General features: G+C 43.2%; 1 protein-coding gene across 1 annotated transcript; it reads left to right on the top strand.

Annotated features, from left to right (window-relative positions):
- Positions 1-23343, top strand: EIF2S2 (eukaryotic translation initiation factor 2 subunit beta). The gene is made up of 9 exons (XM_010379131.2): positions 1-261; positions 6789-6966; positions 8766-8869; positions 13531-13666; positions 14923-15023; positions 15643-15791; positions 18722-18778; positions 22168-22253; positions 22864-23343. The coding sequence occupies exons 1-9, from the start codon at positions 247-249 to the stop codon at positions 23037-23039; spliced, it is 1002 nt and encodes a 333-aa protein (XP_010377433.2). The 5' UTR covers positions 1-246; the 3' UTR covers positions 23040-23343.
- The last annotated feature ends 4358 nt before the right edge of the window (positions 23344-27701 follow it).

The raw sequence follows: 27701 nt of genomic DNA, 5'->3' as shown, positions 1-27701 counted from the left end.
GTCGCCTGGTAACTCGCGCCACACGAAGCGCGCTAGGTTGGCTCTTCTGCGCGCCTGCGCCTTGGCGAGCTCTGCGCAGGCGCATTTCCAACGCTTGGAGGAGAGGGCGGGGTGTCGTTCCCTTTCGCTGATGCAAGAGCCTAGTGCGGTGGTGGGAGAGGTATCGGCAGGAGCAGCGCTGCCGCCGGGGCCTGGGGGTGACCCGTCTGACTTCCTGTCCGTGCCGAGCCCACTCGAGCCGCAGCCATGTCTGGGGACGAGGTGAGGGTCTGAGCCCGGCGTTAGGGCTAACTAAGGACTGAGGCGAAAAGCCGAACCCACTCTAGTGTGGGAGACCGGGCCTGCGGCCTAGCAGCTGGCCGCCGCCATGTGGGGCAGCCGGGCCTAGGCGGCCCGGAGCGGCAGAGCCGGCGAGGACTCCGGAGCCGCAGGCTTGGCTGCAGCGCGATTTCCTCAGGGCGGCGGCGCCGAGGCGGACCTCCTGCCGTGGCTGGCGTTTCCGGAATGGAGAGCACACGTTGAGTCGCCCTCCCTGAAGGGGCTCGAATGCCCGGTTAATGCCCCGAACGAGATTGGGGCTGGCGATCCCTGCATTCCTTTCTGCTTGGCACTGCCGCCCCAGCTCGCCTCACTGGGTGCCGGGGGTGCCGCGAGGAGCTCTCTTAGCTTGGTAGAACGCCCTCGTTAAAACTTTCTAGGCTGTCTTGTCGGGGCCGGTATCCCGCCCTCGTTTGCCTTCCTAGCATTGCTTTTTAAAAAGACGAGGGGGTGATGGGGTTAGAACGAGAGAAAAAGATTCTGCAGCCTCAGGAAGTGACTGACCTTCCCGGAAAGTTTCCGGGTGAGCCCCGGAGCTTCCCTTAACAGAGGGCTCCCAGCGACGTGAGCGGGAAGTCCGGGCTGTGAAACTGGCTGGATCTTTTTCTGCCCTGGTGCTTGGAACTCAGTGAATTTCCTCAAATCCCTTTCCCCCAGATATAGCCTAGTTGATATAATATCTACCGACTTAAAATTAAGTTGATTTTAAGTACTCTCAGTAGGTGTTGCTTAACATTGGGGGAGTCCCTGTACGGTGCTGAGAATTTCCTCAGGCAATAGGAAGCCTTGATCACAAGGGCAAAGGAATGGCCGAGAAAGGCCAGTAAATGTGCTCACAGGAAGTAGAATAATCTCCAGTTTGGTGACAGTTAAGGGGTGAACACTTGACAAACAGGTAATGATTAGTTCATGGAGGGCTGTGAAGACGAAGTTAAGGAATTTGGAATGTATTCTGGAGGGGATTCCAGTCTCTTAGACTTGGTTCTTACAACAGTCCTGTAAAATAGGTCTGTTGTGCCCATTTTAGAGATGAAAAAATTGAGTGTTTCAGAGTTGTGTAATGCCTATGATCAAATACTAAGTGGCTGAGCCAGTAGAATTCCAGATTGACTAGGATCTTAATGGCTTAGAGAAACTGAAAGTTTGTAGATGGTCCTTGGCAGTTATGATAGACATTGCTCTAGGCTGCTGTATTTCAAATGTTCTGAGAGTGGCAGTGTTTCACACTTGTTTCGTTTCTACTCATTTTTCAAACTTCTCATAACCTTTGGCAAATACAGTACTTACGTAGTGCAAGATTCCATGGGGTGTTATTCTGTGTATGGTCAACTAGTTGACACACAAGGTAGAAATAGGGCCGTCAACATAGTGACTTGGAGGGCTAGAGGGTTCATTTTTAGCAGTGGGATTAGGTTTTGAAAGAAATGGAATATGAATACATTACTGATGGATGAACAGAATTTTGTGACGCAAAGATGGCAGAACTAGCATTTTAGCATAGGACTTTGGAAACCAATGAAGTATTAGACAGTTTGGCCACTTAGGGGTGCCAGTCCAACTGCATTTTACAGGAAACCAGGGCCGAGGGAGATTAACTTGTCCAAGATCATGCAGAAAGGTTCTAGTTAGTAGGACTAGAACCCTGGTCTTTGGCTTCCATTCTGCCAGGCAGAAGTTAGTAATGGAGACAAGGTATGAAGAATAGGATGTAGGGCCTGGTTCCTCTAGTGCTATTGACTAGGTAAGTATTTTTAGGCCATTCCTTTAACATCTGGCTACTGTACAGGCTTGTGAGGATCAGATGAAACTCTACTTGAAAATGATTTATAAACTGCGAGGGACTTCCCAGAGTGGAAGTAATCCTGCCTGGTGGTCATCAGGCTAGACGATTAAAGAGGCTACTATTAAAAAGTAATTTTCTGTTTCCTTCATATTTCTGTTTTTTTTTTTTTTAAGATGGAATTTTGCACTGTCGCCTGGGCTGGAGTGCAGTGGCGTGATCTCGGCTCACCGCATCCTCTGCCTCCTGGGTTCAAGTAGTTCTCCTGCCTCAGCCTCCCAAATAGCTGGGATTACAGGCGCCCGCCACCATGCCCAGCTAATTATTTTTTTTTGTAGTTTTAGTAGAGATGGGGTTTCACCATGTTGGTCTGGAACTCCTGACCTCGTGATTCGCCTGCCTCGGCCTCCTGAAGTGTTGGGATTACAGGCGTGAGCCACCACGCCCAATCTTCTGTTTTTGGGTGGTTTTTTTTTTTTTAGGGTGCATAATTGAAAGACATTGCACACGTTTATTTTTAAACCTGGTAATTAAGCCAAAAACTCACCAAAACAGAACCCTTTTCAACCTAGTGGAACTATGATTTTTTTTTTTTTTTTTTTAGTTTTTTTAGAGACAGGTTCTTGCTCTTGTTGCCCAGGCTGGAGTGCGGTGGCACAATCATACCTCACTGCGGCCTCTGTCACCTGGGCTCAAGGGATCCTCCTCCCTCAGCCTCACAAGTAGCTGGGACTGCATGCACATGCTCTCGCACCTGCTAACTTTTTAATTTTTTGTAGAAATGAGGTCTTGCTTTGTTGCCCAAGCTAGTCTTGAACCTCTGGCCTCAGGCAGTCTTCCTGGCTCAGCCTCCCAACATGGAACCATGATCTTTAAAAAGCAGAATCCTACAGATATGGCTGCTCCCTGGTAAGGGAAAAGAAAAATCCTCTAATCAACAGGCATTCAGTATTTTCACATTTGTTAAAAGCAGCATCAACATTTAATACTTGCCTGTTTACTACTGGGTCCCATTCACAAGGAGTCAGAACATTGGGTTTTCATAAAATATGGTAAGGTGTTTTTGCAAAAAGAAGCTTTAAATTAAAAAAAATTTTTTTTTGATTCAAAATGGGATGTGTGTTGTGTAAAGTTTATGAAACACAAAAGAATACAAAGAAAAATAGCAGAATCTAAGCCAGGCATGGTGGCATTCACCTGTAGTCTCAGCTACTCAGGAGGCTGAGGCCAGGAGTTCGAGGCTGCAGTGCACTATAATTAGAATTGAGTGTAGTCACTACATTTCAGCCTGGGCAACATAATGAGACTCCCATCCTTTAAAAAAAAAAAAATCCCGCAATCTTATCACACAGAGAGGGCGACACTTGGCATTTGTTCTGGTCACCTTTGGAAGGAACTTTTAGATCAATGTCTTGCTTCTCTGTGGGTTCTTTTGTGACTCACACCTGCTTCTGGGTATAGTATGACTATAAAGTTGATTTCTTGGGTAAGGTATGATCTATGAGAAGAGGCTTCTAATTCGATGAAGCATTTCAGGGTAATTTTAGCTGGTATACCTTTTCTTTGCCCTCTCCAACCAAACGTGAGAAGTTGAAAATAGAAAATGTATGCTTTTGAAGGCTTTGTTGTGAACCTAAAATATAACTCAAGTGATTCTGTAGTTTTCCATAAGTGCACTGTCAACAGCTATTTGCTTTTCAAATCCAAACTAGTCTCATAAAAGAAAACCAATTTGGAGTGTAGTCAGCTTATAATTTGGAAGTTAGAGATGAAAGTCTTAAAAAGCCATGATTTTAGCCATGATTTTAGTCATGGCCTCGTTCTTTGGGTGCTGCTTCGGGATCCCTGGTCCTTATTTGTAAACTGTACTTTGCAGGATGGTATGAATAAAATAAGGCAATGAGTATGTATGTTAAGTATGCAGACAGTAATTGAGAGAGAGGTTAATTATTTCAGTTTATGATTCTTGCATGTTTATTATCCATTACAAGGCTACAACCAAACTGTTTACTTGTAGACCATAAGGTTTTTCAGGGGATAAGAAGGCACTTGTGAGGCTGTCCTCTGATGATACCAGGATCCTTTCCATCTTTAGTCTGTCTTGATGAATGATGGTTAAAAGGCAATGAATATTCTAGGGAACTTGATGCTTGAAAAAATGTAATGAATGGATTGTAATCCCTTCCAGAACCTTAGCCAAGTCTCCCTATTTCAAGAATGAGGATGAAATGTAGCTACTTCCCTGTATGATTGCAGTGCTCCTTGCAGGGTGACCCGGTGCTCAATAGTGGGTCAGCAGTGGGGGACTCCTTCCTCTTTGCTCTTCTACCGTGGTAGGGACACTTCTTTAAGTTGGCCAGATAATGTTCTTCAGACTGACTACATTTCAGATTTAATTATTTATACGATTGGATCCTTGTTAAGGGAAAAAAGACTAACTTTGAAAATACTTTGCAAATACCATACTTCTCTACTGGGCAAGGACAGTAACTATATTACCTTATTACAGACTGTGGCTTGATTTCAGTCTAGTTTCCTTAATGATCTTGGGACATAAATAAGTTTATGTTAGAATCAATTTTTGGAAGCTTTTGAGAGTTTTATATGTTTGGGAAATTAGAGTACCTGAGTTGATGAAATTTCAGTGATAGGAATCAAGAGAAAACCATACTCTGTGAATGGTAAAGTATTATATAAATTACAGTTGCTAATATTTATCGAGTACTTATGTGCCAGGCACTACGGCAAGGGTTTTACATTTACATACTTCTTTAACCCTCCCAGTAACCTTGTGTGGTTTGTTGTCATTCTGCTACTTGTCTCCATTTTACAGATGAGCCGTGGAATAACATAGGTACAAGCCAGAGTCAGAATTTGAATCCAGTCAGATGGGCTCCAGACTTGTGCTTTTAAACACTTTACTACTACACTGTCCACAGCAGATCACTGGGCAAAATGCTGAATTTAAGCATGATATTAATAGAATGTGGAGAGAGATTGGTAAGGGGCTCAGAAAAAAAAACTTGGTATTTGAATCCAGTTCTATTTGACTTCAAAGACCCTGCACTTTCTTTTTTTTTGTTTTTGAGACTGAGTCTTGCTCTGTCACCCAGGCTGGAGTGCAGTGGTGCGATCTCGGCTTACAGCAAGCTCCACTGCCCAGGTTCACACCATTCTGCTTCAGCCTCCCGAGCAGCTGCGACTACAGGCACCCGCCACCTTCCGCTAATTTTTTGTATTTTTAGTAGAGACGGAGTTTTACCATGTTAGCCAGTATGGTTTTGATCTCCTGACCTTGTGATCCGCCCACCTTGGCCTCCCAAAGTACTGGGATTATAGGCGTGAGCCACCGCGCCTGGCCTCCTGCACTTTCTACTCTATCAGGTGTCTGGCCTGTATGATGTCTGAACTTTTCTTTCTTCAAGTGATCAGTGCAAGCAGATAGTCTACAAATTATAAATTAGTTTTCCACCTATTCTATAGTGGATGTTTAGATAAAAATAAGAGAATTTGGGGGCAAGGCATGGTCCTCACACCTGTAATCCTAACACTGGGAGGCTGAAGCTGGTGGATCATTTGAGTCCAGGAGTTCAAGACCAGCCTGGGCAGCATGGTGAAACCCTGTCTCTACTAAAAATACAAAAATTAGCTGGGTGTGGTGGCGCACGCCTGTAATTCCAGCTACTCAGGAAGTTGAGGTGGAAGGATGGCATGACTGGGAGGTCAAGGTTGGATTCAGCTGAGATCATGCTACTGCACTCCAACCTGGGCAGCAGAGCCAGACCCTGTTTCGTTAAAAAGAAAATGGAACCTTTAATGTTCCACAAGCAAAAAGCGGAGTGAAATGTTTTACACATGAGGAGTTGCGGATGGGTTTCCTTGAAGATCTGTCTGAACTTCAGGATAAAGTTTTAAAAAATTTGTTTTTTTAATCAGGTCAGAAGTCTTTCAAGTCTCTCTGTAGCAGCCCCAAGTTACCAGCCTTGAATAAAACATTTATACCCCTGACCAGGTGCGGTGGCTTACACCTGTTATTCCATTGCTTTGAGTGGCCGAGGTGGGAGGACTGTTTGCCTCTGGCAGTTTGTGACCACCCAGGACAACAGAGGGAGACCCCGTCTCTCCAAAATGAAAAAATTAGCTGGGCATGGTAGCACATGCTTGTGGTCCCAGTTACTTGGGGAGCTAAGATGGTAGGATCACTTGAGTCTAGGAGGTTGAGGTTGCAGTGAGCTGTGATCGTGCCACTGTATTCCATCATGGGCGACAGTGAGACCATCTCAAGAAAGAAAAAAAACAGTACAAAAAAAATTTACATCCTGCTTAGGTATTGTTTTCCTATATCTATAAAGTAAGAGGCATAGCATAGGTTGTTGTGAAAGTCCATTCCCTAAATTCCATGATTCATTCAAACGTCCATATTTGCTCATGAAACTGAAAGTGAAGTATCTGTGATACTTTGCAAAGTGAAAGACGTGTACATGTTTCAATTCCCCTGATGTTTAATAGTGTCAGGAAGGTTGGGTGGACATTTTATTTTATTTTTTGGTAAATTCTCCTTTGGTGTTTTAATGTATCAGATACTCTTTTACTTTTAAGAGTATGCCTTTTGAGGATAAAGCATATTTGGAATGTGAGCATCATTAAAAACAATCATTTGGTCCCTTTTTGTTTTTTGTCTTTTAAACAGATGATTTTTGATCCTACTATGAGCAAGAAGAAAAAGAAGAAGAAGAAGCCTTTTATGTTAGATGAGGAAGGGGATACCCAAACAGAGGAAACCCAGCCTTCAGAAACAAAAGAAGTGGAGCCAGAGCCAACTGAGGACAAAGATTTGGAAGCTGATGAAGAGGACACTAGGAAAAAAGGTGAGTGGTTGATGTGAGAGAGTTACTGTTGTCCTAGAAGCCCTGGTTCTATGAGCATTTTGGCTTTTGTATATGCAGTCACCTCTCAGCCTGATTAGGCTGCTCCAGTGAAGTCAAGGCCATCAGTAGGCTGTATGCAGTGGACCATTTTCGATTTCTGATAGGCTTGTTGCAGGGAAGTTCCCATTTAATTCACAAGTTGCAAAGATGATGAAACCTTGCTGTTCCAGAGCTGGTTTTCCAGTTTAACCCATCAGGTCTCTTCTCTAACTTTAACAGTAGTTGTATTTGAGTGTGGGCAGAAAGAAATAGTACTAAGATAGGCAGTTTTGTGTCTTAGCAAGTCTGAAAATATATATGAGAGATTAAAATGATAGCCTAAAGTATTTGGGGTTAGACATCAGCTTTAGTTACCCCTGTGCTGTAACATAGACATAATTTGACTATTAGAGAGAAATGATTCTATAAACATTATTTGTGTCTGTTGAATTTAACTCTGTGCCAGGATAGAGACAGCTGACATTCGCTGAGCATCTGCCCTGTGCTAAGTGTGTTCTACATGTTTAAAACAAACTTGGAAAGTAACTCATTCCTGTTGTAATAAGATAAAATGGATTTGTAAGTAGTTTCTTGAAAAACTTTGTAGCAGAGGGATCCTAAAATATTTCTAGTTTATAACATGGCAGGTCAAATGGAAAATTTGTTGAACAGAGCCTACTCATTAATGGTAGGTAAAATTTCACTGATAACTTGTATTTACTGTGCAGCCTTATTTTAATAAATGTGAAATAATTTGTTAGGCCTTTTGATGATTAATAGATGCAATAAAATGTTGAGCTAGGCGGTAGAATTTAGGTGAACAAGGCATAGGCTCTTAGTATCTAGTAGGGAGATAGATAAGCAAGCTGGTAGTAAGTTCCTCAGTTGGGGTAAGCAGAAGATACTATACAAGCATTCTGGGGATACCTAACCAAGTTGCAGGGAAAGATGGATAAGCTTAGAGAAGGCTTTGGTGGAAGTAATTTAACCAAGATCCTGTGAGATGGAGGTAAGAGGGCCCACAGGAAGGTTTGGAGGTGAGAGACCTCACGTATATTGCACTCGGAACTGAAAGTAGTTCACTAGGGTTAGAACCAGAAATTGAAGTGAGGAAGGCAAGAAGCAGAAGTGGGAGATAAAGTTGGAGAGTTGGAAATTGTGTTAGAGCTCTGACTTTGTCTTGGGAACAATGAGGAGAGTGATATGGTCAGATTACTAAATAAATATTCTCAACATGGTCCCCTAACCAGATTTTTCCTATAGATCTTTGAGATGACCCACCATTTTGTTTTTCAGAACCATAACTTTTGTGGCCAGGTGCGGTGGCTAGCATCTGTAATCCCAGCAGTTTGGGAGGCGGAGGTGGGCTGATCATGAAGTCAGGAGATCGAGACAATCCTGGCTAACATGGTGAAACCCTGTCTCTACTAAAAAAGATAAAAAAATTAGCTGGGCATGGTGGCACACACCTGTAGTCTCAGCTACTCGGGAGGCTGAGGCAGGAGAACCGCCTGAACCCAGGAGGCAGAGGTTGCAGTGAGCCGAGATTGTGCCACTGCACTCCAGCCTGAGCAACAGAGCAAGACTTGGTCTCAAAAAAAAAAAAAAAAAAAACAGTAACTTTTGTGATTGTGGAGGGACTAATTAATACTCAGTCAGTCTTTTCTGGTGACTTGAGTAATTGCTGAGCTATGTTTATGTAACTCATAATTTGATGCTTTGCCTTTTAGTTGTTAATGATTATGCATTGGTCTTTTTAGATGCTTCTGATGATCTAGATGACTTGAACTTCTTTAATCAAAAGAAAAAGAAGAAAAAAACTAAAAAGATATTTGATATTGATGAAGCTGAAGAAGGTGTAAAGGTAGTATTGCTTTCTTGTTGAAGGTAAAATTTGGCCTCTTGCAAGGTTGCTAATGGCTGATGTTTCCCTCCCTTTGACTCACGTCTTACTAGCTGTGCTTTTGTTATTAGCACTTAATTGCTTTTCTTGGGAGTGTGTCTGACTAGGTTCTTAAAGGGATTGTAGTTCAAGGAATTTAAATTTAGGTCTTACTTATTGTATTGTGTGCCATTAAAATGATCACAAAATGTCCCTTGTCCTTAACCATACTGAGATTTTTGGCTGCAGAGAACTATTTCTATGAGGGAGAAATCCTTTTGAGCAAATATTCCTTTGGTTTCTTAAACTTTTGGTAACATAGAACATACACAAATTCATACATGTACTTCTAAGCAGCAAAGAATGAACCACAGTGGTGGTTGGTAGCTGATGATAGTGTGGCCTGTAGGCAAACCAGAGTATTCAGGCTAGTTTTATGATCTGATCTTGTGGGTACTTGAGACGCTGTGAGTCTTATTGCCGAATTGATTTCTAATACAAATATCTCAAAATTCTTTTGGACGGGGAGTAACAGGTGGACAGGAAGGTGAACAGGAGGGAGGGTAGGTGGATGGATGAAAGGGGAAGGAGCTGAAGATCTGTTCTCCTCCCTAGAGTTAACCATTTTAAAGATGCTGCTTAGGAATCACCTTAGCAGAATCCACACATCTATTTATAAAACCCAAGGTAATAGCAATACACACTCAGAGAGAGAGAAAGCACGTGCGCACACAACAGCAAACATACACCAAATATCTCGTGCCCTCTACTCAAAATTTTCTTTGGTAAGTAGTTTATTTGCTCAAACTCAAGTGAATAAAGTATATCCCACTTGTAGCAGGAAATGTATACAGTAATTCATTGGGTTTTAGAAATAGTGTCATAATTTTATGACAGTTAATTCAGTAAATATGTAAGTGATTACAGCGAGTCAAGCATTTGAAGCATTGTGTGGTAATTGCTAGAGTACTGACATGAGTAAGATATTTTTCCTGTTTGCAAAGATATTTTGATTCAAGGATAATGTAGAATCCTTGAGAACAAGCTGGTTTTATCTGGATTCATCTTGTTCTCTCCCTGTTTGGGGATTCTCTTTTCTTTCTACTATAGGGAAATTGAGAAAAATGCTCAGATTATAATGAGAAATGGGATTTAAATATCCTGGGTAACAAAGTTTTGGTTGACAAGGCTTTGTTGGTTGATTCCTCCAATAGCTTTTATTGGGAGATTAGCTCTAAATAAGTGCTTGAATACTATTGTTGAAGTCATAACATAAGAGGATGTTAGAGGTATCCTGGTCATCAGGATGGACATTCACTTGAAGGGTTTTTGAGATCTTGGGCTACTCTCCCACCTGAATTTTCAGACTATTCCAGGGCTTTTGAAAAGCCTTTAAAAATACTTTTTGCAGACTGGGCGTGCTGTCTCACGCCTGTAATCCCAGCATTTTGGGAGGCCGAGGCGGGCAGATCACCTGAGGACAGGAGTTCAAGACCAACCTGGCCAACATGGTGAAACTCCATCTGTACTGAAAATACAAAAATTAGCTGGGTATGGTGGTGTGCACCTGTAGTCCCAGCTACTCAGGAGGCTGAGGCAGGAGAATCACTTGAACCCAGCAGGTAGAGGTTGCAGTAAGTCGAGATAGCACCACTGCACTCCAGCCTGGGCGACAGAGTGAGACTCCGTCTCAAGAAAAAAGAAAAATACTTTTTGCCATTCTCTGCCTTCTGCTGTGTCTTGGTGTCAGTATGGAAGTAGATCTTACTGGGATAAAATAATAATATTACAGCATAGAAGTTGGCTAGTGCGTGCTAACTTACATTCAGCATTTCTAAGTTCTTATTTATTGACTTAGAGACTGGGTGAGTATTTGGTGTCCTGTTTGTATGGTATGTGGCTAATGGATACCATGGGCAGATTTATTTATTTATTTTTTTGAGACAAAGTCTCACTCTGTCACCCAGGCTGGAGTGCAATGGCGTGATCTCGGTTCACTGCAACCTCCATCTCCTGGGCTCAGGCTTCCCTCAGCCTCCCAAATAGCTGGGTTTACAGGCACCCGCCACTACGCCAGGCTAATTTTTGTATTTTTAGTAGAGAGGGGGTTTCACCTGTTAGCCAGGCTGGTCTCAAACTCCTGACCTTAGGTGATCCGCCTGTCTTGGCCTCCCAAAGTGCTGGGATTACAGTTGTGAGCCACTGCGCCCAGCTGGCAGATTGGTCTTGTAGCCACATGTGGCAGTAAGACTACACAGCCGGATTTGGGATTCCGACTCTGAGCTTTATTTACTCCCAGCTATTCCAGCTTTTCTGCTGGTAAGATTTCTGAAATGACTGTAGCCATTGTCCCAGTTCAGGATGTAGGCACACATCCTGATTAATAGATATTAATTAATAAGTAAGGTTGACAGCGCACTTCAGGATAGGGAGCTGAATAAGCTGGTAGAAGGAAGGAGAAATCAGAAAGCTGGAAACTGAGACTGGCCTTTTCTGCCCTTCTGGGATGTTTATGACTCATTTCTAGGTTTTAATATGCCGTTTACATCCATGCCTCTGGCAGCTAATCTTGGGGTCAAGCTTTACTTTGTCTCTATTTATCACTTGATCCGAATTCCCCATAGCTTCTGCCTTTCCCTCTTTGATAATGTCATCTATTGGAGTGATGCCCAAAGACCACGCCACAGACGGGTGCCGGGCTGACTGTGGTATAATAAAAAATATTTGTTCTTTATGTTCTTGGCTCACAACTGCTAAAATCCTTGGAATCTTCAAAGTGATAACAGGGTCATTGGTATGCTACTGATATGACTGGTGGCTGGGGATCCCTAGACAGCCTTAGGATGGGGGCTGGTCACCAGAAGGACAAAGCTGTGATTTTAGAGGGTTGGGACTTCCAATGGTCCCTCTGCCACCTCCAGAGAGGGATGGTCTGGAAATTGAGTTCAGCCACCACTTAATAATGTAATCAGTTGGCCGGGCGTGGTGGCTCACACCTGTAATCCCAGCACTTTGGGAGGCCTAGGCGGGTGGATCACCTGAGGTCAGGAGTTTGAGACCAGCCTGGCCAATATGGTGAAACCCCATTTCTACTAAAAATATAAAAATTAGCTAGGTGTGGTGGCATGTGCCTCTAGATCCAGTTACTCAGGAGGCTGAGGTAGAAGAATCACTTGAACCTGAGAGGCAAGAGGTTGTAGTGAGCTGAGACCGCACCACTGCACTCCAGCCTGGGTTACAGAGTGAGACTCTGTCTCAAAAAAAAATAAAAATAATAAATAAATAATGTAATCAGTCAGTCATGCCTTTGTAATGAAACCCCTAGACATGGGTTCGGAGAGCTACCATGCTGGTGAGCACAACAAGGTGCTAGGAGGGTGGTGTCCCTGGCTTGGCAGCTCCACGCCTACCTTCCTTGCTACCCCTCAGCTTCCACCCCAATACCTTGTCTTATGCATTGCTTATGTTTGGCTGTTTCTGAGTTGCATCCTTTATAATAAACTGGCAATAGTAAGTACTTTCCTAAGTTCCATGACTCGTTTTAGCAAATTATTGACTCTTGGCAGGGAATGTGGGAACTTCGAGTTTATAGCCACGTTGGACAGAAGCAGGCAGCATGGGGACCCAGTGCGTGGTGACTGGCATCTGAAGTGAAGGCAGTCTTGAGGAACTGAGCTGTTAAACCTGTGAAATCTGATAACTCTGGATAGTGTGTGTCTTAATTAAACTGGAGGACACCTAATTGGCATTGGAGGGTCTGTGTGGAAGACCACCACATATTTGGTGTCACCCAGAAAAATCTTTCCCAGTGACAAAATCACTTAGAAACTTCTTTAAAATACTCCAGAATCCTGTTCCTCCTGAAGATTGTCAATCCGATTTAAACTTTTAAAAGTTTCTCAAGTGAATTTTTTTTTTTTTTTTTGAGACACAGTTTCCCACTTGTTGCCCAGGCTGGAGTGCAGTGGCACAGTGGCATGATCTCAACTCAGTGCAACCCCTGCTTCCTGGGTTCAAGTGATTCCTCCCAAGTAGCTGGGATTACAGGTGCCCACCACCACACCCAGCTAATTTTTGCATCTTTAGTAGAGATGGGGTTTCACCATGTTGCCCAGGCTGGTTTTGAACTCCTGACCTCAGGGATCTGACCTCCCAAAGTGCTGGGATTACAGGCATGAGCCAAGGCGCCTGGCCTCTGCCGTGATTCTGACAGTAGCCTGGTTTGGAAACAAGGACAATAATTATAAGATCCTAAGGTTGAAGAATAAAGAGATGAATGAGAGGTAGAGATCCCAAAAGTATTTTGAAGCATTCACAGTTTAAATGGCAGAGTCTCTGTGAGCCAGTTTGGTCCATCTCTGACCAAAGTTATCTGTAACTTCAATTTTGAATATGTGACTTTTTTCCCGCACCAAAATAATGTCAGCCCATGTCAATTTAAAAAAAGAACAGGCTGGGTGTGATGGCTCATGCCTGTAATCCCAGCATTTTGGGAGGCCAGGGCAGGAGGATCTCTTGAGGCCAGGAGTTTGAGACTAGCCTGAGCAACAAAGCAAGACTCTTCATCTCAACAGAAAATGTAGTAAAATAAATAAAAAGAATAGTCCCAGTATCAAATGTTCAGACTCATCTCACTTTCTTAGGATCTTAAGATTGAAAGTGATGTTCAAGAACCAACTGAACCAGAGGATGACCTTGACATTATGCTTGGCAATAAAAAGAAGAAAAAGAAGAATGTTAAGTTCCCAGATGAGGATGAAATACTAGAGAAAGATGAAGGTAATGCTGAGGACCCAGCAGCACATTCAGAGGTTACTCAAGCCTTTGGCCCTAGTCTCCTTGATGGGGGTGGGGGGTGCTTTTATAATTTTTTTCTTGCCCCTTATTTCTACTGCCTGATAATAGAAGCTGAAAGGAAACAGTGTCTGGCTTGATAATGGCAGTTAAAGAATTTGTCAGTTGTGATTACATTAAGAACATACTGAATCAGGCTTGGGAAAATTACTGTAACCGATTTTTTTTTTTTTTTTTTTTTTTGAGACGGAGTCTCACTCTTGTCACCCAGGCTAGAGTGCAGTGGTGCGATCTCAGCTCACTGCAGCCTCCATCTCCCAGGTTCAAGCAGTTCTCTGCCTCAGCCTCCCAAGTAGCTGGGATTACAGGCACCCATCACCACGCCCAGCTAATATTTTTTATTTTTATTTTTAGTAGAGACAGGGTTTCATCATCTTGGCCAGGTTGGTCTTGAACTCTTGACCTTGTGATCCACCCGCCTTGGCCACCCAAAGTGCTGGGATTACAGACGTGAACCACCGTGTCTGGCCTGATTTTTTGTTTGTTTGGTTTGATTCTGAGTTTTGCCCTTGTTGCCCATGCTGGAGTGCAATGGCACTATCTTGGCTCACCACAACCTCCACATACCAGGTTCAAGCGATTCTCCCACCTCAGCCTCCCACCTGGCTAATTTTGTATTTTTAGTAGAGACAGGGTTTCTCCATGTTGGTCATACTGGTCTCAAACTCTCAACCTTAGGTGATCTGCCCACCTCGGCCTCCCAAAGTGCTGGGATTACAGGCGTGAGCCACAGCACCCGGCCCCAATTTTTTAATAAAATTTTTTTTTTAAGTTTTGTTTACAGTTTCATTAGTTTCTAAATGCTATGGGGTCTTTAGAGAACTTTTGTCAGTAGATGAGTTTTATGGATGTTGCTGTTTCTTAGGTGCTCAGAACAGTTGAACTCTTTCCTCTAATTATTCTAACGCATTATTTTATCTTTGGCTTGTTAAATTAAGAAACATTTCTGTATGTTAACTCCTAATTAGAGAGGTCTCTATTAAGGGTCTTTTTGAAAGTCATAATATCCCTGTTTCTAAGGAAAAGGGTTGTGAGCTTTGGTTTATGCGTAAGGCTGTTGTGAATGCAGCTGTGGAAGGGAAGACAAATGTCTTTGAAACTTTCCATTTTTCTAGACCCACCCCCACTTTTGTATGATAGTAGGGCCCACCCTTCATTCTTAAAATCTTTATTATCTGTAGCTCTAGAAGATGAAGACAGCAAAAAAGATGATGGTATCTCATTCAGTAATCAGACAGGCCCTGCTTGGGCAGGCTCAGAAAGAGACTACACATACGAGGAGGTAAGACAAAATCTGTTGTGAAAAGGGGCTAAGCTATTCACTAGTGCTCAAAGAAGAGCAAGATAAATCTTCCTTGAATTGGAAGGGCCATTAAAGTAATGACTGATGGTGGAACAAATGCAGAGCGGTCACACAGCCAGTGCACAGCAGTTCCTGGTGTGCACCCGTGGGGCAGCCTGCCCAGAGTGCAGCAGTCATTGTAGTACTACTGACTGTCCCCACCTGAATTTGCAGACTGCTGAGTGCATTCAGCCCTCTAGGAATCAGGAGGGCAGTGGTGACAGACTAGCTAATTTGGGGCCAGGGTATTCTGGAGTTTGCTAGTTTGGGCTTTCTTGAATCTTACTTTTCCATGTATCATGTACTTTCCCATAGAAACAACAGAATGAGTAGTTGTTCATTCATTTCACTTTGGATAAGGAGTTGCTGAACATCTATAACGAACCAAATGCTGGTTGGGGATGAACCTCTGCCCTCAAGGAGCTCCCAGACTTGTAGTAATGCATGTGTATATTTAATCAGAAGTGAAGTATTTGCTGTTAAGCAATGTGACTCAAAGGGGAACTTTGTACCCCTGCAGTTACTAAGTGTGTTCATGAATACCACTTTATTTTTATAGCTGCTGAATCGAGTATTCAACATCATGAGGGAAAAGAATCCAGATATGGTTGCTGGGGAGAAAAGGAAATTTGTCATGAAACCTCCACAGGTCGTCCGAGTAGGAACCAAGAAAACTTCTTTTGTCAACTTTACAGATATCTGTAAACTGTAAGTTGGTTAATGGAGTACCTTCATCCCAAATACCAGATTCTCAATGCAATTTTAAGAGTGCTAAATGTCCTTATTGTGGACTTCATTATAGATGGAAAGAACACACAAGTGTAGGGGTTGAGGGAGTTCACAGTTCAAGTCTGTCATTTTCTTCAATTCATAAGTCTCGGGGCTATTTTATTTTATTAAAGATACGGTCTGCTTTGTCGCCCAGGCTGGAATACAGTGGAGTGGTCATGGCTCACTGCAGCCTCAATCTCCTGGGCTTCAGCAATCCTCCTGCCTCAGCCTCCTAAGTAGCTGAGACTGCAGGTGCACACCACTGTGCCAGACCAATTTTTAAAAATTTATTTATTTATTTATTTATTTATTTTTTTGGTAGAAACGTGGGTCTTGCTGTGTTGCCCAGGAGTGCTTGTTTTATTAGTGCATTCAGAGGTGACAGAAATCAACTCATGCTGACCCATTGAGGATGGATCCTAACTAGATGTAGTGAAGAATGAGGAGTCTCAGTGTAGTCCTCAGACAGGAGCCTTGGGAGCCCAGGGAGTGGAAAGGCTCATCAGTCGGTCTAGGACAGGCCTCCCAAGCAAGCAGTGAGCTCAGGGAAAGTGCCTGAATTTGGTGAGCCTCTTCCTTGGATGATCATTGCCAGGACACAATTGATGAAACTGCCTTTGTTAGTTACCATCACATTCTATGCCAGAGTCAGCCCTAGGTTACTGTCTGGGAATGGCTTTTCTCTGAGCTCCTCAGCTGCATGTTTTCTGGCAGGTTCCTTAGGACGACTGACCTTATCTACTCTTTGTTCTTCAGTTTCCTAAGTGATACATGCTTGTTGTAGAAAATACGGTAAACACAAAAGAGAGAATATTCACTCAAAATTTTACTACCCGGAGATAACTGCTTGTTTTCATTACTTACATATATTTAAATAGTTTAGTTTTTTTGGCTAGTGACAGTAGTAGTATATGCTCATTGCAGAAAAATTAGAAGATGAAGACATGCTTAAAGAAAATGAATAATCATCTGCAAAGTCCACCATTAGGAGGTAGATAACTGGCTGGGTAGCTCACGCGGTAGCTCACACCTGTAATCCCAGCACTTTGGGAGGCCGAGGTGGGCGGATCACAAGGTCAGGAATTCAGGACCAGGCTGGCAAACATAGTGAAACCCCATCTCTACTAAAAAATACAAAAAATAAGCCAGGCGTGGTGGCAGGTCCCTGTAATCCCGGCTACTCCGGAGGCTGAGACGGGGAGAATAGCTTGAACCTGGGAGGCGGAGGTTGCAGTGAGCTGAGATTGTGCCATTGCACTCCAGCCTGGGCAGTAGTGTGAGACTCTGTCTCACAAAAAAAAAAAAGGAATGGATATTTTTATGGCAAATATTAGCACATTGCTTTCTAGCAAGGTTGTGCCAGTTCATACTCCCGCCAGCAATGTAGGAGCTTACCTATTTTACTATATTTTTACCAGTTCTCACCCATTGCATTTTGGGGAAAAATAGCTTAAAATTGTTGTAGTAGCACCTGCTTGTTGGAACAAGTTCAAACAGTACCACACTATAGATTTAAAAAATGAAACTATTGAATAGCATTGCTCTATATTTGTGTTTTTTATTTTATATGTATGTGTACATCTTTTTTTTTTTTGTATATTGAGATATTTCTAAAAGTAGAATACACCCTGGAATGTATTTATTTAACCATTCCTCTAGTTGGTGAATATTTAAGATGTTTCCATTTTTTGCTGTTGTGCTACCACGGAACCCTTCTAGACATACACTTTCTTTTAATGGAAATTTTAAACAGGAAATATATATGGATTAATATATATATTTATTAGCCTGTTTGATAACATCACCTAGGTTTGGTGTATGCTGAACTTTTGACACATTTGCTTCAGATTTTTTTACTTCTTTTTTTTTTTTTTTTTTTTTTTTTTTGAGACGGAGTCTCGCTCTGTCGCCCAGGCTGGAGTGCAGTGGCCGGATCTCAGCTCACTGCAAGCTCCGCCTCCCGGGTTCATGCCATTCTCCTGCGTCAGCCTCCCGAGTAGCTGGGACTACAGGCGCCCGCCACCTCGCCCGGCTAGTTTTTTGTATTTTTTAGTAGAGACGGGGTTTCACCATGTTCGCCAGGATGGTCTCGATCCCCTGACCTCGTGATCCACCCACCTCGGCCTCCCAAAGTGCTGGCCACTGCGCCCGGCCTACCTCTTTAAAAAGAAAGTTTTATGCTATTTTACGATAGTCTCAAAAACAAAAGAAAAAAAGGTGGTTTTATAGTTATAATTAAGGCCACCTTTGTATGTTTTCCTGGCCCCTTTTTCCTTCCCAGAGGAAGTTGTTATTCTTTAAAGTTGGTGTTTATTGTTTATGTTTTCCATCCTTGTTTCTAGACACTTACTCATATGTATGTAGTCATAAAATGTAATATGGTCTTATGGGCATTGAAGTGTAAACAAGTGGTATCCGGCTTGGCTCACACTTCTAATCCTGGCACTTTGGGAAGCTGAGACAGGAGGATCATTTGAAGCCATGAGTTCTGTACCAGTCTGGTCAATGTAGTGAGACCCCATCTCTACACAAAACTAAAGAGTTAGACAGCGTGGTGGCACACACCTGTAGTCCTAGCTACTTGGGAGGCTGAGATGGGAGGATGGCTTGAACTCAGGAGTTTGAGGTTACAGTGAGCTATGATCATCACTGCACTCCAGCCTGGGCAACACAACAAGACCCCATCTCTTAACAATAAAAAAAGTGGTGTCATATACTTTATCTTTATTTCAAAGTTTAAATAAACGATGCAGTGAAATTCACCTAATAGCTAAATAATCACAGATCAAAACAATGAACAGATTTTTTAGAAGTTTGGTGAGATTTCCATGAAAGATAAGGTTTATGTATTTTGATTTTCTTTTTAGATTACATCGTCAGCCCAAACATCTCCTTGCATTTTTGTTGGCTGAATTGGGTACAAGGTAAGAAACTATATATGTTTACATACAGTATTGCTGGACATTTCATAAGAACCTTTCTTGAAAAGGATATGTAACACACTTAGAGAAAATGTTCACCTGATTATTAGAGAAACTTTTAGGCCAGTGGAGGAGTGAAATCACTTTGTTTCTGTGGGAGAGCTTGACTGCTTAGGAATAGGGCACAGAGTTGACATCTGAACAGGCCTGCTGGTGTACCAATGAGAGGACCACAGAACTGCCATGTTTAGACTTTCCTGTTACTAATTTGAAACTCATGAGTCTTTTTATGGAGCAAATATTAGATCTTTAGAGGAATCAGTTTTTTTAAGGTCAGACTATTTTTTCCTAAATTGGTAACAGGCTATTGAAGAAATACAGCTAGGAAGTTGATGAGTGGCACTTTAGAAACCATTGAAACAGGGATCTGTGATGAAATAGGTATTTACCTGTCTTCAGGGCTCACCTTTTGAAGGCACTGAGCACGTCATTCCCACCCATTCAGGAAGGCCAAGATCTCATTGGCCCGTGCCAGTGAGTTTGACTACTATCTGGAAGCCTAATGTCCCTTTAACAATAAGTAATGTAGAGTAGGTTATGATAATGCTGACTAATGCATATTGAGCACCTCTTGTGAGCCAAGTGCTTTTTTGGGTGCCATCTCAATTAATCTTCACAATAGTTCTATGAAGTAGAAAGTAATATTCCTGTCTTCACATTTAGAAACAGGTTCAGTAAAGTGAAGTTGTAGTTGGTCACATAGCTAGCTAGCTTAGTGGCAAAGTCAAGATAGATACAATCAGGTCTATCTTTCCCTGCAGCTTGATCACCTAGCAGGCTTGACCCCTGTGCCTCACTGGCAGCACAGAGATAATTAAAGTGTTCTCTTCCTACTCTCTTTAAACTGTTGGGATTTGCTACCCTTGGTGTGGGGTTAAGGAATAATTTACTTGACCGTGGTGGATACATTGACTCTGTTGTAGAATAATTGTGTTTTTTTGTTTGTTTTTTGAGATGGAGTCTCATTTTGTCACCCAGGCTGGAATGCGGTGATCTCTGCTCACTGCAAGCTCCGCCTCCCGGGTTCACGCCATTCTCCTGCCTCAGCCTCCTGAGTAGCGGTGCCCGCCACCACGCCCGGCTAATTTTTTGTATTTTTAGTAGAGACGGGGTTTCACTATGTTAGCCAGGATGGTCTTGATCTCCTGACCTGGTGATCCGCCTGTCTCGGCCTCCCAAAGTGCTGGGATTACAGGCATGAGCCACTGCGCCCAGCGTGTTTTAAATATAAATTTGTTACCACCGTTGTTTATTTGTAACTTGCACAAACTAATGAAGAAGCAAAAGCTAGTGTTGTTTTTTTCTATTGTTAGAATAATCTAGAGGTTTTGTAGAGGTGGGATAAACTATTATAACAAGTTGTGGCCAGTAAACTTACGGTCAAGTGGGTTAAATGGGTTTTTGAGAAAATTCCATTTCTTTTGACAGTGAATGAAATTTCTGCATTAAGCATTGGAATCACTGTAGCCTGGAGATTAAGGGTTCCAATCTGTGGAGGAGGAAATTTAACCCTGCCTGACTGAATTTTGTTGTTTCACTTTATGATTTATAATTTTGAATGAATGATTTCTAGCCTAGAGCTTTCCTTTCTCAAAAGTGCCTGTCAACAGTTTCCTGTCAAACAGTTTATCATTAAGTACCATTGACAGTTTCTGGATTGTGATTCAACTATCCTTGTTTTTTCTTGAAACAGCTTTATTGAAATAACAGCTTACAAATTTAAAGTATATAATCCAGGGGAGTTCCACTCGGACATCCGTCTCTTTCGCAAGAGAGAGCGAGCTATTCTCTTTTCTCTTTTGCCTATTAAACCTCCACCCCTGGACACCCCCCCCGCCCCCTGCCAAAAAGAATATAAAAATAAAATATACAATCCAATGTTTTTTTTTTGTTTGTTTTTTTATTTTATTTTATTTATTTATTTTTCTTGAGACGGAGTCTCGCTCTGTCGCCCAGGCTGGAGTGCAGTGGCCGGATCTCAGCTCACTGCAAGCTCCGCCTCCCGGGTTTACGCCATTCTCCTGCCTCAGCCTCCCGAGTAGCTGGGACTACAAGCGCCCGCCACCTCGCCCGGCTAGTTTTTTATATTTTTTTAGTAGAGACGGGGTTTCACCGGGTTAGCCAGGATGGTCTCGATCTCCTGACCTTGTGATCCGCCCGTCTCGGCCTCCCAAAGTGCTGGGATTACAGGCTTGAGCCACCGCGCCCGGCCTGTTTTTTTATTTTTGAGATGGAGTTGTGCTCTGTTGCCCAGGCTGGAGTGCAGTGGCTCACTGCAACCTCTGCCTCCCAGGTTCAAGCAATTCTCCTGTCTCAGCCTCCCCAGTAGCTGGGACTATAGGCGCACACCACTACACCTGGCTAATTTTTTTGTATTTGTAGTAGAGATGGGTTTTCACCATATTGGTCAGGCTGGTTTCGAACTCCTGACCTCAGGTGATCAGCTTGCCTCAGCCTCCCAAAGTGCTGGGATTGCAGGTGTGAGCCACCACGCCTGGCTCCAGTGGTTTTTAATATCACATGTTAAAATTAATATGTATAACTGCTACCACAATCAATTTTAGTATATATTTTCATCAACTATACTTTTAACCATGACTGAATCAAAATATTTGGTGCTTAGAATTTTAAAAAACAAATGTAGCCCCTTTCATGTTTTTGTATTTCTAGTTCTCTCCTTTCCCTTACTTTGTACATGGTATGATTCGTAAAAGTTTTTTTTCTTTTGTTGGATGGACTTCACACACAATGAAGGAATCAGTTTGTTTTAGACTTAAAATCAATTATAAATCTGATTGTTATCACTGGAGATTTAATTGGATTTGATGTTAGTATGGGCACATCATTAGACACAAACTGTTTAATTAAAAATAAATTTTGAGGCTGGGCATGGTGGTTTACGCCTTTAATCCCAAGCACTTTGGGAGGCCATAGTGGGAGGATCACTTGAGTCCAGTAGTTCGAGACCAGCCTGGGCAACATAGGGAGACTTCCTCCATCTCTACCAAAAAAAAAAAAAAAAAAATTAGCAGTTCACAGTGGGGAGTGCCTGTATCCTAGCTTCTTGGCAGGCTAGGATTGCTTCAGCTTGGGAGATTGAAGGTGCAGTGAGCCATGATTGCGCCACTGCACTCAAGTCTGGGTGACAGAGTGAGACCCCTGTGTCATAAATAAATAAATAAATTTTGGGAAACTAAGTAGTATAGCACCAGTACTAGAGTTTATCCTATGCTACTGAATATATTTTAAATTCATTAAGTTTAAAGGTGCTGGAATTTGGTTCCTTTAGAAAAAAACAATAATAATGGAGATATTTTTGTTTTCTTTCATAGTGGTTCTATAGATGGTAATAACCAACTTGTAATCAAAGGAAGATTCCAACAGAAACAGATAGAAAATGTCTTGAGAAGATATATCAGTAAGTGTGTAATTAATTTCATTAGATCACCCTGAAATGTTCTCATCAGGCTGCAGTGTTGTAGGAAGATCCATTTGATTGCAGTGAGCTGGGAAAAGCTGGCCTTAAAAAGATCAGAGACAAAATGATAGTGAAAGGGAGGTGGCTCTTGACTACTAACTAGGGGTATAGGGAAGGATTTGGATTTTTAAAGAAAGCCCAGCTGATTGAAGCTGCTGGTTGATTGTAGGGCTAAAGGCCAAGTCAGAGAAACCTGCCTGTGATTCAGGCCTGGCCATGGCCCCCTTTTGTTCCTAGTTATTTAAAATTGGCATGTCTGCTAACACGTTTGAGTGGTTCTCCTGTACACAGAAACAAGAATAAGCAAGCTGGCAGGCTTCCCTGTATCCTGGGGCATTGAGTATCAGCCCATGTTTAGTGCCAGAAACGCCACAGCAGACAGCTTGTGTTTTCTTATCCCTTGGATAGCTGAGCTTCCCTGGTCTGGGTGCTCAGGTAAATTCTCAGCCTGGGCTTATGGAGTTCTTTGTAGGAGATACATTTAAGAAGGCAGAAACTTCTCTACCTCACTGTGGCCACGAGGTAACTCTGTGTGTTGCTTTATTTGCAGAGGAATATGTCACTTGTCACACATGCCGATCACCGGACACAATCCTACAGAAGGACACACGACTCTATTTCCTACAGTGCGAAACTTGTCATTCTAGATGTTCTGTTGCCAGCATCAAAACCGGCTTCCAGGCTGTCACGGGCAAGCGAGCACAGCTCCGTGCCAAAGCTAACTAATTTGCTAATCACTGATTTTGCAAAGCGTGTTGTGGAGATGTGGCTGGACAGGTTTGCCATCAGAGTGGATATACCGTTCTATTAAAAACAAGATTAAAAAGCTGCCAATATTTTTGGCGACTGGTTGGTTGGTCTGAAGTCCTTGCAAGACGCTGATGTTCAAGCTGTTGACATACTCATTGCCTACTTTTAACACCTGTCAGAGAAACGTGATATGGGGTAAGGAGGTGCTTTTTTAAAATCGTTCATAGACTTCTGTAAAATGCAAGATAAATTAAAGTTATTATAACAGTGATTCTTTCAATTTGGTTTGTCCTTCAGTTTTCTTTTCTGTAAAAGTTGTGCTTGGTGAAATCAGCAAAAAACCAACCATAGAAAACTGTGTGGGCCTGGGCTCTGACAGTCTCTGTGTCCTTGTCCTGAGAAGCTGGACAGGCACTTCCAGTTTCTGAAAACGGCAGGCACTTCATCTGGGCAGCCATTTCTCTTCTTCTCTGCTTCTCTTGAGATACATAGTTAAAGCAGACACGGCCTCCCACGCGTGTGTGGTGGGACCTTGAGACTTGAGAGGACTGCCTGTTGTCAGTGTCCAGGGAATGACTCCATAGATTTGAATTCTTTTCCCTATGTGAGGATGGTTGCTACTACCTCACCGCCAAGTCCTCCCCCAGCTATTACCACATGAAGGAATACAAGGTGCTAGGTATCCTCCTTCCTCGTTGACCACTAAGAGGTCTTAGAAACATAGCCTGTAAATGTGTCTTGTAACTGGCACACTAAGATCCTAGTTGAGCATCTCTGTTGGTGAGGAAGCAATGTAAAACTCCTCCAAGAGGAGTCCAAACAGGGTTGCTAGAGGAAGCTGTTTTCCTAGCCAACTTGTGTTCTGGGTTTGAAAAAGACCCACCACAAATGCTTTTCTATTTTCTGATTTAAAAGTTGCTTTTGAATATGACCATGAGAAACCAAGAAATGCTGCTTGTGTGGTGCTCTGCTTCCTGAGGATTTGCTGGAAGGGGATTCTCCGCTGGCACATGGGAGAAGGCCATCTTCTGTGTCTGTGCTGTGATTGGCCTTGTTCTCACTTGCTGAGGATAAGGGCATACACGTTGCTCCTCGGTTTCTTGTTGCCAGACTTCGTACTAAGCAGCCCGGGAGCAGTCACTCAGACCCAAATGTCTTGACCATGTTGTTTTTAATCACTGTGACTCTTAATTTTAAAGTATAGGCCAAGTGTTGTCAAATTACCTTGGCTAAAACAGTGGAGGGTGGTGGGTAAAGCAATAGAGGGTGCTTTCCCTCAACCCACACACTGGCTGAACTGCCACTGCCACAATGAACCCAACTGCTGTTTATGTCCCCATTTTCCTTTTTTTGTATCTACACCCACACAATTCCCAATGTTGGATATTTCTACATGAATAAAGCAAGGATCGGTGCCTCTTACGTAATTAGCACTCTGTTGCTTTTGTGTATGTATGTGTGTTTGGTTTATTTATTTAGTGGGACCCCTTAGGGGAAGGAATGATACTCTTCAGTTTGGTGACAGGTTGACAAATAGATTGGTGATTTCAACCCGTTTTTAACTTCATTCTCGAAGCAGAGTCTCAGGACTGATGCAGCCCGTTAGTCCAGTTGCGATAACTGACTGAATTGGATTGAAAGCGCATGAAAAGTAATGGGTTGTCCCTAAATGTTACTCAGACACAGCAGCACTAACCTCTTCTGTTTCCACTGTCTCTCACCAAACAGTTCAGCTAAACGAACCTTGCACTGTGGTGACAAGACAAAGGCAATCAAGAGCTTCTGATCAAGAGCCACTTTCTAGTTTTGGAAGGGAACCAGACCATCATTTCCAAAGTGTCTTAGGAAACAATGTTGAGGACTGTTCCTAATTATACAAAGGAAGAGGGGGGTTCAATGGTAAAGAAAAGTCAGAGTAGGCTGGGCGTGGTGGTGAGGCCGAGGTGGGCGGATCACAAGGTCAGGAGTTCATGACCAGCCTGGCCAACACGTGAAAGCCGCATCTCTACTAAAAAGAAACCAAAACACAAAAACTAGCTGGGCATGGTGGCCTATAATCCCGCTACTCTGGAGGCTGAGGCAGGAGAACTGCTTGAACCCAGGAGGTGGAGGTTGCAGTGAGGCGAGATCGCCTCCACTGCACTCCACCCTGGGCGACAGAGCCGGTCTCCGTCTCAAAGAAAAAAAGTCAGAGTAAGTGGGTTTCATAACTGCCTGACAAGTCTTTAATGTGGTGATGTGCATTTTCTTTTGTTGCTGTTTTTTGAGATGGAATCTCGCTGTCACCCAGGCTGGAGTGCAGTGGTAAGATCTCAGGTCACTGCAATCTCCACCTCCTGGGTTCAAGCGATTCTCCTGCCTCAGCCTCCTGAGTAGCTGGGATTACAGGCACCCGCCACCTCACCAGCTAATTTTTGTTTTTAATGGAGATGGGGTTTCACCATTGTTGGCTGGGCTGGTCTCAAACTCCTGACCTCAAGCGATCGGCCCACCTTGGCCCCCCAAAGTGCTGGGATTATAGGCGTGAGCCACCATACCTGGCCAGTGCTGTGCATTTTCATCAGCATGTAGAAAACATGCAGTTGTAGCTCTAGTTTTTAGAAAACCTTGTTTGCATGCCCCCCACTCCCACCTAGAGAAAGTCTGAAAAGCTTTTCCCCAGGTGTCTACCTGGCTCACTCCCACACTTCCTTGGGTCCCTGCCCACTATAAAGATGGTTTCTCCAGCACACCATAATGTTAAGTGTTGAGCACAGACACTTTTATTTTGTTCACTCATTCATACTGAGAGCAGGCAATGCCTAGAAAGTTGTAGGTGATACGTATTTGAATTAGTTTCTTTCAAGGGAGTAAAAAATATGCAGAATTTTGCATACCTCTCCCCTCACCTGACGAACACAGGACAGGTTCTGCAGAAAACATGCTGGGCCAGTCTGGAGGAAGTGCTTCTGTGGTATGTGAAGTCCCAGCTCTGCACCTGGACTCCCCCTTCCATATCTTTGCTCTGACAATACTGAGGCTTCACAATTGAACAGAACATTAAATTTTGCAATGTGTTCTTAGAAGCTGGACTTTGTAGCAGGTGAGGTAGGGAGATTGTAATTTAAAATGTTAAATTCCCATAATCCTACCACCATATAACTTTTTAGTATCAAGACCATTTTTCCACATTACAGGCTTCTTAATTTTAAAAGACCACGTAAGAGTCTATCCATATTATGCCATAGTTTGTTAAGTCAGTATCCTAAAGGCAAGTGCTTGCTAATTCTTGATAATGCTGAGCATGGGCTTTGAACAGTCCACAGTGGCAGTCTCCCAATGCCACTGATTATCATCATCCTATATTCTCAGCTATAAAGTGGGAAAATATCCACTTTAAAGAGGTATTGGTAAGATAGTATGTTTAACCCAGGCCTGCCTGGCACATAGAACTATTTTCCTTTTATTGGGCTGAATTTCCAGGATGGAATTTCAGGATCAGGATTGTCTGAGCTCAGGAGTTCAAGACCAGCCTGGGCAACATGGTGAAACCCCATCTGTACCAAATATACAAAAAAATTAGCCAGGCGTGGTGGCACATGTCTAGTGTCTCAGCTACTCAGGAGGCTGAGGTGGGAGGATTGCTTGAGCCTGGGAGACAAAGGTTGCAGTGAGCCAAGATTGTGCCACTGCACTCCAACCTGGGTGAGACTCCCATCTCAAAATACACACATCTCGTGTGTGTGTGTGTAATAATAGATGGTAAGATCTGTGATGGAAGCAGCACGTGGGAGGGCCGTTCTAATTCAGGCCAGGAAGGTGTTTTTGAGCAGGCAACTTCTGAGCTGTTATAAAGGATAACGAGGGTTAGCCAGTGGGGGAAGACAGACAGCATTTGAGGTAGAGACAACAGCACGTGTAAAGGCACAAGCCAGACAGCACAGGTCTTTCCACAACTTATTCCATGTGGCTTGAGACGAAAAGGCAGACTGTGGGAGGGGAGGTGTTGAGAAGAAGGGGTCAATCATATCTCGGATGTCTTCTCTGTCATACTAAGGGGTATGGATCTCACTCAATGGGATGGTGATAAAGGGGATAGCCGAGTAGGAAGAGCAGCAGGGAGACTAGTTAGAGGTTACTGCAAAAGTCCAAGTAAGACACAGAAAGGACCTAAGGTACCAGGGAAAAATTAACAGGGAAAAATGGAGCAGTGGAGGAGGCTGACACAGGCAAGTGGGGCTGGAAGAGTCTTTGTGGACATCGAAGTACAGTTATTAGATGGGCATCTGTACCTACTCCCCTGGTGTTCTTGGGGGGAAAATCAGTTAGAGGTGAAGATCATGGAGCCATGAGTGGAGTCTGAAGCCATGGATGACGTCATCCAGGGAGCGCATACAGAGAAAAGAGGGTAGAGAGATGCAGGCACAAGGGAAAGAGTCAGCAAGGGAAACAGGAGTGCTCAGAGGAGAGCCAGGAAAGACTGTTGTCACAAAAACCAAGAGAGGAATTTCAGAGTTGTTTATTCTGACAGGGTCAGGGAAGGTTTGCATCCTGCCTCTACCTCCTTCAAGTGACATGATTTTGGGCAAATTACTCAACCTTAAATTTCAATTTCCCAATTGTGAGGGATAAATAATGTAATGTGTGTGCAGAACTTCT

This window comes from Rhinopithecus roxellana, chromosome 13 (genome assembly GCF_007565055.1).
Source record: "Rhinopithecus roxellana isolate Shanxi Qingling chromosome 13, ASM756505v1, whole genome shotgun sequence".
Lineage (NCBI taxonomy): Eukaryota > Metazoa > Chordata > Mammalia > Primates > Cercopithecidae > Rhinopithecus > Rhinopithecus roxellana.
The sequence above is the reverse complement of the archived record's forward strand: the minus strand, read 5'-3'. Positions and strand labels throughout refer to the sequence as shown.